The sequence below is a fragment of the Pteronotus mesoamericanus genome, unplaced genomic scaffold (genome assembly GCF_021234165.1).
Source record: "Pteronotus mesoamericanus isolate MK-2021 breed Mesoamerican mustached bat unplaced genomic scaffold, CSHL_Meso_final scaffold_21, whole genome shotgun sequence".
NCBI lineage: Eukaryota > Metazoa > Chordata > Mammalia > Chiroptera > Mormoopidae > Pteronotus > Pteronotus mesoamericanus.
The window spans coordinates 12,025,509-12,040,843 of record NW_026555310.1 but is presented as its reverse complement, the minus strand read 5'-3'; the positions used below and the strand labels follow the sequence as shown (position 1 = coordinate 12,040,843).

General features: G+C 33.6%; 1 protein-coding gene across 1 annotated transcript in view; it reads left to right on the top strand.

Moving 5' to 3' along the window:
- The window catches only part of MUC19 (mucin 19, oligomeric), a 65,296-nt gene that overhangs the window by 38,020 nt on the left and 11,941 nt on the right, over positions 1–15,335 (top strand). Inside the window, exons 26-34 of the mRNA XM_054591243.1 lie at positions 14–170; positions 1,171–1,296; positions 1,680–1,821; positions 2,488–2,519; positions 3,040–3,069; positions 4,617–4,649; positions 5,023–5,067; positions 13,115–13,153; positions 14,860–14,925. Of these exons, the coding sequence (XP_054447218.1) occupies positions 14–170; positions 1,171–1,296; positions 1,680–1,821; positions 2,488–2,519; positions 3,040–3,069; positions 4,617–4,649; positions 5,023–5,067; positions 13,115–13,153; positions 14,860–14,925 (670 nt within the window). The remainder of the gene's footprint in view (positions 1–13; positions 171–1,170; positions 1,297–1,679; positions 1,822–2,487; positions 2,520–3,039; positions 3,070–4,616; positions 4,650–5,022; positions 5,068–13,114; positions 13,154–14,859; positions 14,926–15,335) is intronic.

Sequence of the window (15,335 nt, the reverse complement as noted above, 5' to 3'; positions counted from 1 at the left end):
GTCCTCTGCCTAGGTGGACCCCAGTGCGTACTATGATGCATGTATCGCGGAAGCCTGCGCATGTGACATGGAGGGCAAGTACCTGGGATTCTGCACGTCCGTGGCTATGTACGCGGAGGCATGCAGCGCAGTTGGGGTCTGTGTCACCTGGAGAAAGCCCGATCTTTGCCGTAAGTGAAGTCCCTAAATTGATCTTGACAACATAATTAGATAGAATTGTTTTGTTAGAGAAACAATCTTCCTCTCATATTTTATATAGGATATATTTCTTGTACTTAGAAAGGTTTAAAAACCCAAATAAGTTACGATGAAAAAAATACTTATTTTAAAAAACATAGCACCTGGCATACTACATTAAATTTAGTTGTAGTTGCAAAAGTTTTTGTGTTCACAGGAGAAAAATTGAATACTGATGGAAAATATCTCATGGAGACTTATGACCAATAGAAAGTTTACCTAAACTGTTATAGTCATATATCCTTAAGACCTTAGCTCATATATCACTTTTGGTTGAAGTGATTCACTTCACTTCACTCATTATCTTGAAAACTTTTATAGAGCCCTAGCCAAGATGAACTGTAAAATAAATGTAAACTGAATCTTGATATACATGGAAAGTGGTAACTTTAATAGAAATCAGTCAACTCTTCCCTTTAAAGGAAGGTATTATGCGAAAACATGACAAATGAGCAATGTTAAAATTGAATCTTTATTTTACTCAGTTTATTATGCTCAGCATTATAATATATTGAAATCTTTAGTTATCTCATTTTGGACTGCTATTTACATTTTAAAAAGACTAATTTTCTCAGAGATTTATTTTTCTAATTTAACTTCAAACATTAAAACCATAAATCTAGACTATGACCCAAACTATCTCAAAATGGTAAAAATTAATGTTTACTTTTCCACCTCAAGCCAACATGTGTGTGAGGTTTCAAAGAAAGTTCTATTTTGATTCTATATGCTTTCCCCCTTTTTTTTGTGAGCTATTTTTGGCTTTTATAGCAATTTGAATAAATCCAAAAGAAGTCAGTAAGACAGAATGATACACTTTAGTTCTGCTTATTGTTAATATTATTCAAAATCCCTTCTAAAAATTCTTTGGGAAATGAAAGGTGAAAATTGTTACATAATGAATGGAAGTAATATGATGTCATTTGATTACAGCTGTCTACTGTGACTACTATAACGCCCCCGGAGAATGCCGCTGGCATTACGAACCTTGTGGGACAGTGACTGCAAAAACGTGCAAAGATAGAGTTATTGGCCAGAAATTCTCTGCAGTTTTAGAAGGTAAGACAAATTTGAATAATATCCATGAAATACTGCAAATTATATTGATATTTTGAAACTGGAAGTTGTTGTTAGTTCCTGGCAATTCAGTGTCCTACTTTTTGTATTTTAACAATTAGTTATCTTTATAATGACATTGATATTTCCACATTGGAAGCATTTTCTCTAGACAGAAATTATCTGTTTAATGAGAGAGAGAAAGAGAGAGAGACAAAACAGTGCTACAATCCCGTTGCCCATTGTCATTCTTAAGAATGTGATGCCACTTTGCTATTATCAACTTTAGCTCAGGAAATCATTTAGGTAACTTCACAAATACATAATGCAGTAAAATCAGTTTCAGTAGATAGAGACAAACTAACTGCAGGTCGTTTTTACACCAGGTTGTTATGCTAAGTGCCCAGACAGTGCTCCTTATCTGGACGAGAACACCATGCAGTGCGTCCGTTTGTCTGAGTGCAGCTGCTTCTATAATGATGTCATACCAGCAGGTGGAGTGATCCAAGATAACTGTGGAAGAACATGGTACACTTTCTATTGACTTCCTAATAAGCAATTCTGTTTCTTGCATTTTCATGTAGAAAAAAATAATATAAAGTATGTGTATGTGATTTTTAACTTATTTCCAAATGACAAGGCCAGTTTTAGATTTAGTTTTATATCGGGTAAATTAGTTATTTTGTTTTTTCAGTAAACTCACATATCAGCAAATGTTTTGTTAAATCTAACACTGAGAAATGCAGAAAACAAGATGAAATGTCACTATGTAGTTTTAGGTAAAAAGGAAGTTTTAAGTGTATAAATGTATGAGCATGTTCATAGCCTTTCAGACAGTGGCATGGAAGCAAAGAGGTGACATCCATACGAGAGTCCATACTAGAGCAGCATGGCCATCATATAATGTCATGTTTGAAACTGAAGGTGCAAGAACTAACTTCAAAGCTTAACTGCCAAGCATTCCATTATGTCCCAAGAACTCCTCAGTGAAATGATTAGAAATGACATTATGTGGGGAAAAAAACAAGCATTTTGAATCAATAACATGTTATTGGGGAAACAATTATTGACTGTTCTCTTATTTGGTTCTGGTATGATTTTCACTGTTAGACAATTTGTTATTTTAAATTTGGCAGATGCACATGACTTAGAGTTAAAATTTCACTTCATTTTTTTTTTTAATTTAACTTTCAGCTATTGCCTCGCAGGAGAGTTGGTATGCAGTGGTGAGTCATTGCGTTTTACTCTAATTGATTTAGGAAAGATGAGGTAACGGGTCTGGGATCTTCTCAGTGCAGCAACAACAGAGAAGTAGGTACTTAACGCTTTAGATTGCCCCTCAGTGAACTGAGACCATCCTGTTCCAGTGTGTTTGTTGATACTAGGTCACTTCAAATCCACTGCTGCCAAAGGCATCACAAAGACTGGCATGGGGGCACTTTTCCTGCTGCATGTGTGCCCTGGGCTATTTATAGGTTCTGGGAATTAAGGGAGTGAGACATCAGCCCAAATAGTTTAGTAAAGCGGTGGAGTGGAAGGCGAGGGTTAGTATAGATAGATTTACATAATGGAAGACTTGCTCATGAGCAATACGTCTTAAAAATAAATTCAATAAGCTTCAAAAGAATACATGAACTACTCCTTTTTGTATTAGTAATATAAAAGAGACAGATAACTTATAGGCAACTTGAGATTTAATTCTTTTCATGATTTTGCATTAGTAATAGTAATTTATGATTATTTCAGGAACTGCTTCTAAAAATTCACCCTCTTCAGGTAAAATCATCATTATGTTTTAAATATTCATTTCTGATTTCTTTTTGTGGATAGTTTTTATTGTATCACATGAGTCTATACTAGTAAAAGATATGCTGGTAAATCTGCTAATAGAAAAATTTCAGATTAAAAATAAGTTACTAGAAAATATGTCAAAAATAAATTACTAGAAAATGTCATATTCCTGTGATAAAGTTAGGAATATGATTGGAACATACTACAGGTATTGTATGCTTATTAGCTAAATGTCATAATCCAGAGCTTGGCACTTTTAGATAATAATTGGAATAAATGGAATGACAAAGGAGTAAATTGGTCTTCCAAGAAATAAATATTTTAAAATCATGATTACCCTGGGAGGTCATTTGAAAACATAGAAATAAAAAGTTAATTCCTCTTTCTTAATGTATGTATTTTCTGTAATCTATAAGTGCATTTTACTTATGTCCATTCAAGAGAGTGCTGGGCAAAATACAGTTTCAGTGTGGTTTGGGGACTTTCAACTTACTGGCACTCTGAGTACACCTAGAGCGGCTGCAGAACACATACATATTCCTGTCCTGTGTGATGCAAGGAGCGGCTTTATTTACTGTTGATTGATATTTGGAGATAGTACAGTAAATTAGAAACCTTAGGTTTTGATAATATATTTGAAGTTATGTGATAGTCTGTAAAATGCTATTCAAATTTTAGTTATTATTGGTCACTTAAAGCTAAAGTATTACGTATCAAGATTCTGAACCTTATTTCTTGACCCATATATAGAGCTTATAAAGTTCTTGTGAGATTTTGGTTAAGTGGTACTAATTGAAAATAATTATTTTTGGTAGACATGCAATAAATACATAGTGCTCTTTTGATTTAAATGGAAGATTGTTTTATCACTTAACCTCTGAACATAATTTCAGAAAAATTTTATTTGGTTTATGGCAACTGGTTTCTTCAACTACATTTCCCAGAAAAAATTACTCAAGTAATTTATTTTGATAAATATTGTCTTCTTTAGACAGTTTCTACTACAACAGCTACTTTCATATTAAACAACAAAGAGGGTAAAAATAAATACTTCTTTGTGTTTTGGCTTCTAATTAGCAGCAAACTGAATTTGTCATTCAGGCCTTTTGGCCCTATTTCCAAATGCATCATCCTCTCTTGATTTATTTCTCAAATGTCACATATTAGACCTACATCTACATTGTAATATGAGTGAAAATCTCTATTTGGAGGGTATGTGTCCTAAAAAAAATACTCCATGTACTACTAATTTAGAGAAACTGGGTACTGAAGAAAATTCTATGCTTAATTCTTTGAAAATAATTTATAATTTATTTTTTTACTAACGTCAAATAATTTTAACTTTAATTGCATGATTTGTAATTAAAGTAGTGGCTAGTAGGCTACAAAAATACATTAAAATGTGTGAATATCTGATAAATGAGTTTAACTGTAATATTTAATCATTTATTTGCATTCTAGAGATAAGTAAACATTTCCTTCAACACCATTTTAACATACATATCCAAATATTTGTCTCCTCCTTTGTATAGCATTCCCACTGGGAACCAGTAGCTCAGGCACAGGTAAGCCATAATATCCAATCACAACTTAATCAAGGGAGCATTAAAAAAAATTCAAAACTTCCCTTTGCTGTAGCTTACCTTTACAGTGGCGTATTTGGGGAAATTATTTTTTTCATTTGTTTTGTTTTTAAGAATGGTTTAGAGGAAGAATTTAGAAAAATGTTATACAAATGATTGGTTTTTTGACTTTTTACTTCTGTTCTAAAGATTTTAAAATTTTAATTTCATATTTTAACATCTATTCGGCAATATAATCAAATTTGTCTGGAACATTTATTTTGGTATATTTTATGTATGACCATAGATATTCTCAGAAACATAATTTTTCCCTCTATGCAAAACTTACATTTTTCAATTATTTTCTTTAATTCAGCGGCTTTCATGTCAGGGTTTACAACATCAAGCAATGAAACAATAGGTAGGTAAATTAAAAGGGCCTATTATATGACAAAGTTCCCTATACTTATGACCTTATCTTCCCCTGACTGAACACTATTTCTCTTTCTCCTTTTCTTTCTCCTTCCTTCCTTCCTTCCTTCCTTCCTTCCTTCCTTCCTTCCTTCCTTCCTTCCTTCCTCCCTCCCTCCCTCCCTCCCTCCCTCCCTCCCTTCCTTCCTTTCCTTCCTTCCTTCCTTCTTTCCTTTCTGCCTGTATATGGATACTTAAATCCATGATATTTTATGGAGGTATAATCAAGATATAAATTTATATTAGTTTCAGATATACCACATAATGATTTGATATTTCTATATATTGAGAAATGATCATAGTAAGTCTAGTTAACATCTTTTATGTCATAGACCATGGATTGCCGTTTTTGTATTCCCAATTGCACCTAGTTACAATCTACATAACAGTTAGCTTTCGCTAATTTTTCCAGTATTACAAGGAGCAGAAGAAAAAGAAATTTGCTGGCATGATGTAGACAATTAGGGTTTTTTGAGATTTGGAGGGGGCAGCTTTTTGTTATTATCTTTTTTGTTGGATAAAGTACTTTTGATCAAATACTGGATCAAAGACTTCACTGAATTAAGTACTTTTCACTGGCCACTAGCTTTTTTTGTTTTACCAAAACTTGAAAGAATTATGTAAAATATTTTAAATTCTTTTTCATAAATTTAACAGAATGGAGATTTCTTAGAAAACTAAAAATAGATCAAAGATATGACCCAGTAATTCTATTACTGGGTATTTATCTGAAGAAAACAAAAACACTAAATCAAAAAGGTATATGCACGCTTATGTTCAGTGCAGCACTATTTACAATAACCAAGATACAGAAACAGCAACATGAATGGACCTAGTTTTGTGTTAAGTGAAATAACTCAGACCAAGAAAGAAATATCAAATGTTTTCACTTCTATGTGGAACCTAAAAATAACAAAACAAAAACAAACTCAGAAACAGAGGGATGGCTACAAGAGAGAAGGGGATGAGGGAATGGGTGAAAAAGGTGAAGGGCAATATAATCAGTAACATTTTGTGATAAGTTTGCATGATGACAGTAGATTACTGGAATTAGTGAGGTGATCACATTGTAAGGTATAAAAATGTTGAAGCACTGTATTATACACCTGAAACTAATATAACTGATCTAATATTGTATAATAACTATACTTTTTATAGTTTTTTAAAAAGGTACTAATGAAACCTGTCTCTCAGAACAAATGAATGAATGAATAAATAAATAAATAAATAACCCCTTTCTCAGATGGATCAAAAGTATTACTGCCAGATAGGGGAAAGAGGATGGATGATTTATTTGACTTTACACTGCAGCATCTTGGATAGTAGAGGTATAATTTCATTGTTGCACATGTCGTTGAGGTAAATATCATAGGTAAATATCATATCCTGTGCACTTTTGACAAATTTAGAAAAACATTACAGAAAGCTTTAAAAGCGTAAGGGAATCAATACACAAAGCTTATGCTTTTTTTCATGTTTTGTATATTCATTTTCTTTGCTATACAGTAAATGCTTCAAAGGGTTAAAATACCATGAGAGATGCCTAGCCATCCACTCCAATTGAGTATGTCATTTTTTAGAAAAAATATGTAATTGTTTTTTTTCTATTTGCATCTACAGATATTGATGCAGAGCTAACATTTACTGAGCATAGGTCTGATAATATGTGACACATATTATCACATTTGATACAGAAAACTCTATGAAGTGGGTCCCGTTATTTCCCCCAATTTACACATGAAGAAATAAAAACACAAGGAGGTTAAGCTAAGTGTCCAAGTTACTTGCTAATAAGTAGCAGAGAGAGGATTAAAATTCAGGACATCTTTTCTAGATTCCACTCTAATGCTTCTGTCTTTTTTTTTTTTTTTTTTTTTTGAATTTTCCTCTTGCTTTATTTCTTTATTTTTTTAATTTTATTTTAATTTATTTTTTCAAATACATTTGTCTCTGCCTCCCACACATCACTTTCCCTTGCCCCCTCCCTCCTTCCCTCCCTCAGCTCTTCCCCTTTGGTTTTGTCCATGAGTCCTTGCTATATGTTTCTTAACTTTCCCCTTCCCTTCCTTTTTCCTGCCCCCCGCCCTTCCCTCTTGTCTCTGTTGATTTCTTTTCCTTTCAGTGTTGCTGGTCTTATTTCCCTTGCATCTTTGTATTGTTGGTTAGGTTCCGCTTATAGGTGAGATCATATGGTATTTGTCTTTCGCCTCCTGGCTTATTTCGCTTAGCATAATGCTCTCCAGTTCCATCCATGCTGTCGCGAAGTTTAGTAGTTCTTTTTTTCTTTCTGCTGTGTAGTATTCCATTGTGTATATGTACCATGATTTTTTGATCCAATCATCCACTGATGGGCATTTAGGGTGCTTCCAACAGTTGGCTATTGTAAATTGTGCTGCTATGAACATTGGGGTGCATAGGTTCTTTTGGATTGGCGTTTTGGTGTTCTTAGGGTATTGTCCCAACAGGGGAATCGCTGGATCAAAAGGCAGTTCCATTTTCAGCTTTTTGAGGAAATTCCACACTGCTTTCCGCAGTGGCTGCACCAGTCTGCATTCCCATCAACAGTGTACTAGGGTGCCCTTTTCTCCACAGCCTTGCTAGCACCTGTTGTTTGTTGATCTGTTTATGATAGCCATTCTGACCGGTGAGAGGTGGTACCTCCTGGTGGTTTTGATTTGCATTTCTCTGATGGCTAGTGATGCCGAGCATCCTTTCAAATTTCTCTGGGCCCTCTGTATCTCCTCCTTGGAAAAGCGTCTGCCCAGGTCCTTTGCCCATTTTTTGATTGGATCGTTTGTCTTCTTGGAGTGGAGTCCAGTGAGTTTCTTTATATATCTTGGAGATCAAACCTCTATCTGATGTATCATTAGCAAATATATTTTCCATTAGGGTTGTCTCCCTTTTCATTTTGCTGATGTTTTCTTTTGCCGTGCAGAAGCTTCTTATTTTGATGAGGTCCCACTTGTTTATTCTTTCCTTTATGTCCCTTGCTTTAGGAGACATATCAGTGAAAAAATGGCTGCGTGGGATATCTGAGAGTTTCCTGCCAATGTTCTCCTCTAAGGCTTTTATGGTGTTGCGACTTATATTTAAGTCTTTTATCCATCTTGAGTTTATTTTTGTGTATGGTGTCAGCTGATGATCCAATTTCAATTTTTTGCATGTAGCCGTCCAGCTCTCCCAACACCATTTGTTGAAGAGGCTCTTATGGCTCCATTTTATGCTTCTGCCCCCTTTGTCGAATATTAGATGCCCATAGAGACCTGGGCTTATTTCTGGGCTTTCTATTCTGTTCCACTGGTCTATGGGTCTGTTCTTGTGCCAGTACCAGATTGTTTTGAGTATAGTGGCTTTGTAGTAGAGTTTGATGTCCAGTATTGTGATCCCTCCTACTTTGTGTTTCTTTCTCAAAATTGCTGTGGCTATTCGGGATCGTTTATGGTTCCATACAAATTTTTGAAATGTCTGTTCTATTTCTGTGAAATACGTCATTGGTATCTTAATAAGGATTGCATTGAATCTATAAATTGCTTTGGGTAGTATGGACATTTTGATGATATTAATTCTTCCAATCCATGAGCACAGTATATGCTTCCATTTATTTGTGTCTTACTTAATTTCTTTTTTCAATGTTGTATAGTTTTCTGCGTACAGGTCTTTTACCTCTTTGGTTAAATTTATTCCTAGGTACTTTATTTTTCTTCTTGCTATATCGAATGGTATTTTTTCTCTGATTTCTTCTTCTTCTATTGTAATGCTTCTGTCTTTTGATGTTTAAGAGAGAATAAAGTTGGATTTAATTTAGATCCATTATGCATATAATTTCAGATTCCAATTTCAAAGTGGAACTTGTGTCACAATTTATAACTTGTTTAGTAAGTTTGTATTAAAAATAATTAAAAGTCATTGACTGTATAGGACACTGATTCATAGAATTAAAAATTAGGTTTTTTTTACATAACAATGTGATATCTTAAAATGCATTTCTCTTTTCTCAGAAATTTAAATCTCAGAATGTTATAATTATAGGTTATATAGAAATTTTTAACTTTATTTTTTGTATAATATGCTTATTCTAAAATAGCACCAATCATATAAATAAAATAATTATATCAAGCTATTACAGAGAGCCTGCTGTATGTAGAGGGAAGTTAAAGCAAATAATTAAGAATCTGAATCCCTTTACTTCTACTTATTGGCTGTATGACCCTAGTTTAGGTTCCTCAAACACTGAACATTACTTTTCTCATCTGAAGTGGGAAAAATGTAATATCTACATTACAGGAGAGTAACTGTTACTGTCCACTTAGTGTAATACATAGTAATACTCAAAGTCAACTTTATTCCTAGTAACATTTGATAAAGAATAATTCATTATATACATGAATTTAGATTTTTAGCAGAGACTTTTAATATCTTTCAATAATTAATCAGAAGCATGATGCTTCCTGAATTAATAATAAGTTTATAGATTTTGATTTTTTTCCCAGAAATAAGATATTTTACAAAACTGTAAACTCTGCAGTACTGAATTTATTGTTTATTCGAGAAAATGTTATGGATATTCCTTAGGCTTATCTTTCAGACATTTATATTTAAAAAAGGAATCCATTGAAGGAAAATGGCAACATAATTTTTCTGTAAAATTAAAATGGTTCTCAGAAGTAATGAGAAAAACTTAGTAGTAGGTGGAAAATTAATTGCAAGATTTTATTTTGATTACCATGTTTTGCTGTGCATAATGTGTACCTTTTTTGCCCAAATGTTTGAGGGAAAAATAAGAATGTACATTATACATGAGTAGTACCTAAAATACCTTGTATCTGTTCTTGTGTTTTGTAATTATTCATTATGTAAAATTTCTTGTATCATAATATGTTCAAAAATAAGTGCTAAAGTTCCTTTATAATACAAAAAACAAGTATCTAAGTATAAATAAATTAAAAATTGAATTAAAAAATTAAAAGGAAAGATTTTTTTTTTCCCTGAAAGATTGGGCCAAAAATGTGGGTATAAATGGGAGTATTTGTAGTAGAGTTTGATGTCCATGCACGGTATACATGGGAGTGCATTATACATGGCAAAATGTGGTAATAAGCTTATCATGAGGTGGAAAATAAATATGATTAAAATAATAAAATAAATTATTTTATCTTTATAAAGTTTTTCATGAGATAAAAATAAATGGACACCATCACTTTGAAAATTTTTAGGGTGAATTACTATCTCATAATGTACAGAGCTGCCAATATTTTAATAAAGGCTGCTCTTCCCTTTACTGTTTATGTTTTGGTGACAAGCTGCTATGCAGCAATTCACAATATCAAGTACATTATCATGTATGTTCATTTGCTGGTAATGGAAAAATCAATGGAATTGTAGTGGTTATGGATGTACTTAGTAGTAATTAAACCATGAAGAAAAGAGGATTTTCATATATTCCTATAAATAAAGGCTTATCCTTACTTTGTTGTAGTGTCAACAATTTTAGACTTATGTCGTTTGAAGTTCACTCATAGGAAAAGGGAGCTATGTTAGCGTAGCCCCGCAGGTGTGTGACTTCAGTCTGTGACTAGTTGAGTTAACTCTTATGGCCCTAATAAAAGAGGAGTCCTTGAAATTCACTTTGGAGTATGTTGCCATGTTAACTATACCAATTACAAGGACAGGTCTATAAATATGTTTTCTCATTCATGTGCTAAAAATATTTGTGATTCATTCTCTACCATTTATCGTCTATGACTGTGTTCCCCTTAAATCCATGTTAATCAGAGCATATTCAAATTAATCAGAACATGTGTGGAAATTCTGGAGAAGATTTTATTTTGGTCGATGTGATGATACTGCTTTTAATTAAATGTAATGTTTTCAGTTTGAAAGGGCTCAAATTAGGGTCACTGGAATTCCTTGGAGGTTAAATATGTACTGGGAAATGGAATCTGCACTAAAATATTTTGAAGTCTTGGAGGACTTTGTGGACCATGAAATAGTAATCTTTCTATGCTATCCTTGCATCCAGATCAGCAAGACATTTTCATTCAAATGTTCAATTTTGAGTTCATTAGTAAGAAAAGATATCAATATCTGAACTGGTCTGTTAATGGAGTCTGCTTGAGACTGACTTAAAAACCCTTTGTAATTAAAGCTTGGTACTAATTTTGAGAATTTGCACATAAACCTTCACAGAAACTAACATTTTGTGAAGCAATTAGAGGAGACATGATATTTTATTATGTATTTAATATATTCTATAATTCTAGTCTAATTTATAGTATTATTACTAATATTGTAAAGGGCAATAAAAAACAAAAACTGCAAGAAGTGGTTCATCATGCATAGAGGCACCACTACACAAAAAGCTTTATGGGTCACATAAGTAGGTACTAGGTGACTTAGATTTTAGTCCTAGCTTTATCACTGAATAGAAGTGACCTTGCAGAAACTAGTTCCCTTTTCTGAGCCCAATTCTTTACATAAAGAAAAATTACAATACTTTTATTTCATTCATTCATTCATATGTCCATTCACTCATTCTATTGACAAATACGTATCAAGCACGTATTATGTACTAGGCACTCTGATGTTAGACATACAAAGGTGAGTTAAAATAAACATGCTTCCTGCTTTTATAAAACCTATAGTTTAGTCAGGAAGATGGATATCAATTAAATAATTACAAAAACATAACAACTTGCATCAAGAGCTATGAAATGCTTAAAATGTGGATGAGGAGGGTGGAGCAGGGATTTAATTAAGTCAAGATGGTCAGAAAAGCTGAAGTAAAGCTGACTGAGTTGAGAACAGACCAATGAATATTTACATAGACACAAAGAGAGAAACTGCGCTCCAAGCAAGGACGGGAAGTGCAAACAGCAGGAATGAAGGACTGAAAGGCGGCCAGTGTGGCCGCATACAGTGAGGGTCAAACAGCTATATTGTGAGGTTTTCTCCTCCTTTTTTAAGTTAAAAACCACTATACAATAGTGAAGCAACATTACCGCATAAACTAGATTTCCAGAGATATTCAGTAGAAATTAAGACTGAAATATAGAAAATAGCTGATTCTTAATTATTTATGAAAACCAGAATCTAATGAAGGCTTACTTTCAAGTCCACAGACCTCTCTCAACAAACACTTCATTATTTTTTAAGATTTTATTTATTTATTTTTAGACAGAGGGCAAGGAAGGGAGAAGGAGGTGGAAACATCATTGTGGGGCTGCCTCTCAGGCACCCCCTACTGGGGACCTGACCTGCAGCCCAGGCCTGTGCCCTGACTGGGATTCAAAACAGAGACCCTCTGGTTTGCAGGCCAGCACTCAATCCACTGAGCCACACCAGTGAGGGCTCTCAACAAATATTTTATAATTTCCTACAACATTCCTGCTAATATAAGGCCGGCATTGGGAATGCAAAGATTAAATCATGGTCTCTTCCTTCAGTTTGTTGGTAACTTCAAATTTATCTCTACAAGCCTGCTTTTTCAAATCATTAAAAAAAAATCCTAAAATGTATTTCTCCTTTCCCTCACCTCAAATTCTTATAGACTAAATGCTGCTTTGTAGAAAAATATTGGATGCACAGATAATCAGAAGTAAAGTCAAAGAAACAAACTGCAAAATCAGCCTCTGCTTAACAAGAATTAACTTTATTGTTGTTGATATACAGGGATGGGCAAAGAAGGTTAACAATAAATAAATAAATAATAAACTCTGTGTTTCAAATATAACTAATAAACCTACTTTGCCCACTCCTGTATATTTATTCTATTTACTCTTTATTTAGTATAATTCAGCATATATGTACGTACATATTTTACACATTATATACATTGGAAAGCATAATGCCACTATTTAAAGATAAAATAAAAATTTATTATTATTCTCAACACTAAATATATAGCAAACTACTATCTATTAAAGGCTAACAAAGGAACAGCCTTTCTATATTTTCCCTTGAGGTCAGAAAATTCATATTATTTCTCTTTTCCTTATCAGAAACAACTCTAAGTATACCCATTGAAGCTTTGACTACAGGTTAGTATATTAATTCCTGGTTTTATATGTTAAAAAATAGCTAACAGTATTAGTTATTAATAACTTTGGGTTTCTAAGAAAAAAATTATATGAGAATTTGTCTTTTGAAAAAATATTTCAAACAAGTAGTTTAATGGATTTTTTCCACTGGTTTTTAAATTTTTTAAAAATGAATTTAACTAGTTTTTGGCCAATTTATATTTATTGACTGTAATATGATTTCCAGTTTTATTTTTTGCATATTATTAACTATTAGTAGAGCATCTATAGCAGTACTAAATGACATCAAGCTTAAAATTTTAAAAAAAATATATAAGATGAGAGAAAATGTATATCTAATGATACATTGCATTCTTTTAGGTGTTTTAAGTATAAAAGTAACAATTAGCTACTTCACGATGGTATTTCATTCTTGTTACAATTAACCCTGAGTGACAGTGTGATTAGGTTCCATTTCTTTGACAGCAACCTCGTTGAAACAAAATCGTGAAGACTTAGTGTGACCGCATTATTGATACGGAGAACATGACTTTGTTAAAAAAAATAGCAAAGACTAAACCAAAACTTCGAGAAAAGTGTAATCAAACTAGCCAAAAGAGAGCTCATGCCCACCTGAGTGCAGCAAGTCATTGAAACTGACACTGGGTTTTGCAGTGAAGTTAAGCTATTTTATTGAAATGGTGCCACCTAGGAGAAGGGAAGCTAGTGCTCAAAATCCTGACTTGCTCATGGTTTACAGACGAGAGGTTTTATAGAGCAAAAATCATAAGTAATCACGAGTAAGGGGTTTGGGGGCTGATGGGTCCTAGATTTGGTGAGCAATTAATTATCATCTTCCAGCTGTCCTCTAGTCTGGTTCAGTGAAACTGTGGGGGAGGTGGTCATTCAACGTTGTGGGCTGAAAAACATCTTAATGATGCATGTCAACACATCATTAAGTTGCGTTGGTGTGCTATAAATCATGTGACCCTTACTCATTGTATGCTGTTATTATATCTGCTGTTTTGATTATTTGTTTTAACAGCAGCCTAAAGGTCCTGGGCTAAGCAATTTCTATATTGGTTTTCTGGGGGCTACACTACTTCCTTCTTGTGGCTGTTAAAAAAGCTTACAAACCTATTAGGTATTAACAATATTTTTTTAGGGTATTAACTCTCCAGCTTGAAAAATAACATTAGAAAAATATCATAGGGAACTCTGGGCAGAGACTCACTGTGTTCTGGATTCTATATTATGTAGTAGGGATTGGGTTACCAGTTATGTTACCCGTGGTAACAAAGCTCAAGATTACTTGAGATGGGTTCATTTTCTGTTTTTCTCAGGCATTACAAAAACTCAGTTTCCTGTCACCTTCACAGCTGGAAGTGCAGGAATGACAGAAGTAGTGGGTCCCCTCTTCACTAGTCCTTGGCATATATCAGGTACATTGAGTTCAGAACACAGCACATAGCCACATCAAAGCACCTGGTTTCAGGCAATGCTGCTTAGTACAATATTTTACAAAATAAAGACAACTGATTTAGGTGTAATGACAGATGTAGGTGTTCTTTATAAGCAATTAAAGTCTAGAGTCTTTAGTTTTTTCTCAGCTTGGTTCCATAAAGTATATCACGTTGTTAGAATGATACAGGCCCATTACCTGGAGTGTGGATAGCATCCATGCACCTTTTATGAGCATGCGTTTGTTTTTCCTTTACCTTCATCAGGGGCCACAGGAGCATCAGCAAGTGGAGCCAAAAACAAAATTACAGGTGACACAGACTTCAGAGAAGGTGAGATAAAGAAATGAGTCACATGCTATTTTTGCATAGTTTCTTCTAAAACGTCAGGCTGTGTTCAAGTCAGGAACAATGGTACCCTGAGTACAGCATTAGATAACAGAAGTCCATGTCTGCATTGAGTCAACTAGATATTTTTGAAAAATATTCAACACTTAGTCTTCATATATTAATAAAATATTGGTGATAGATTTCTATTGTATACTAAAATTTGTGAATTATGGTCAAATATATAATGAAATTTAATCCACATAAAAACCATGGACTAGAGTCAATGGATTGCCATTAAAATAAAATGATAAAAGTTCTCGAAGCTGGCAGAAGCAGGGAATAGGTCTCCGAACTCTCTGTCGTTGTTCCACAGTTCCCTGATCTATGCGCAAGAGCATACATGCCGAACCAAT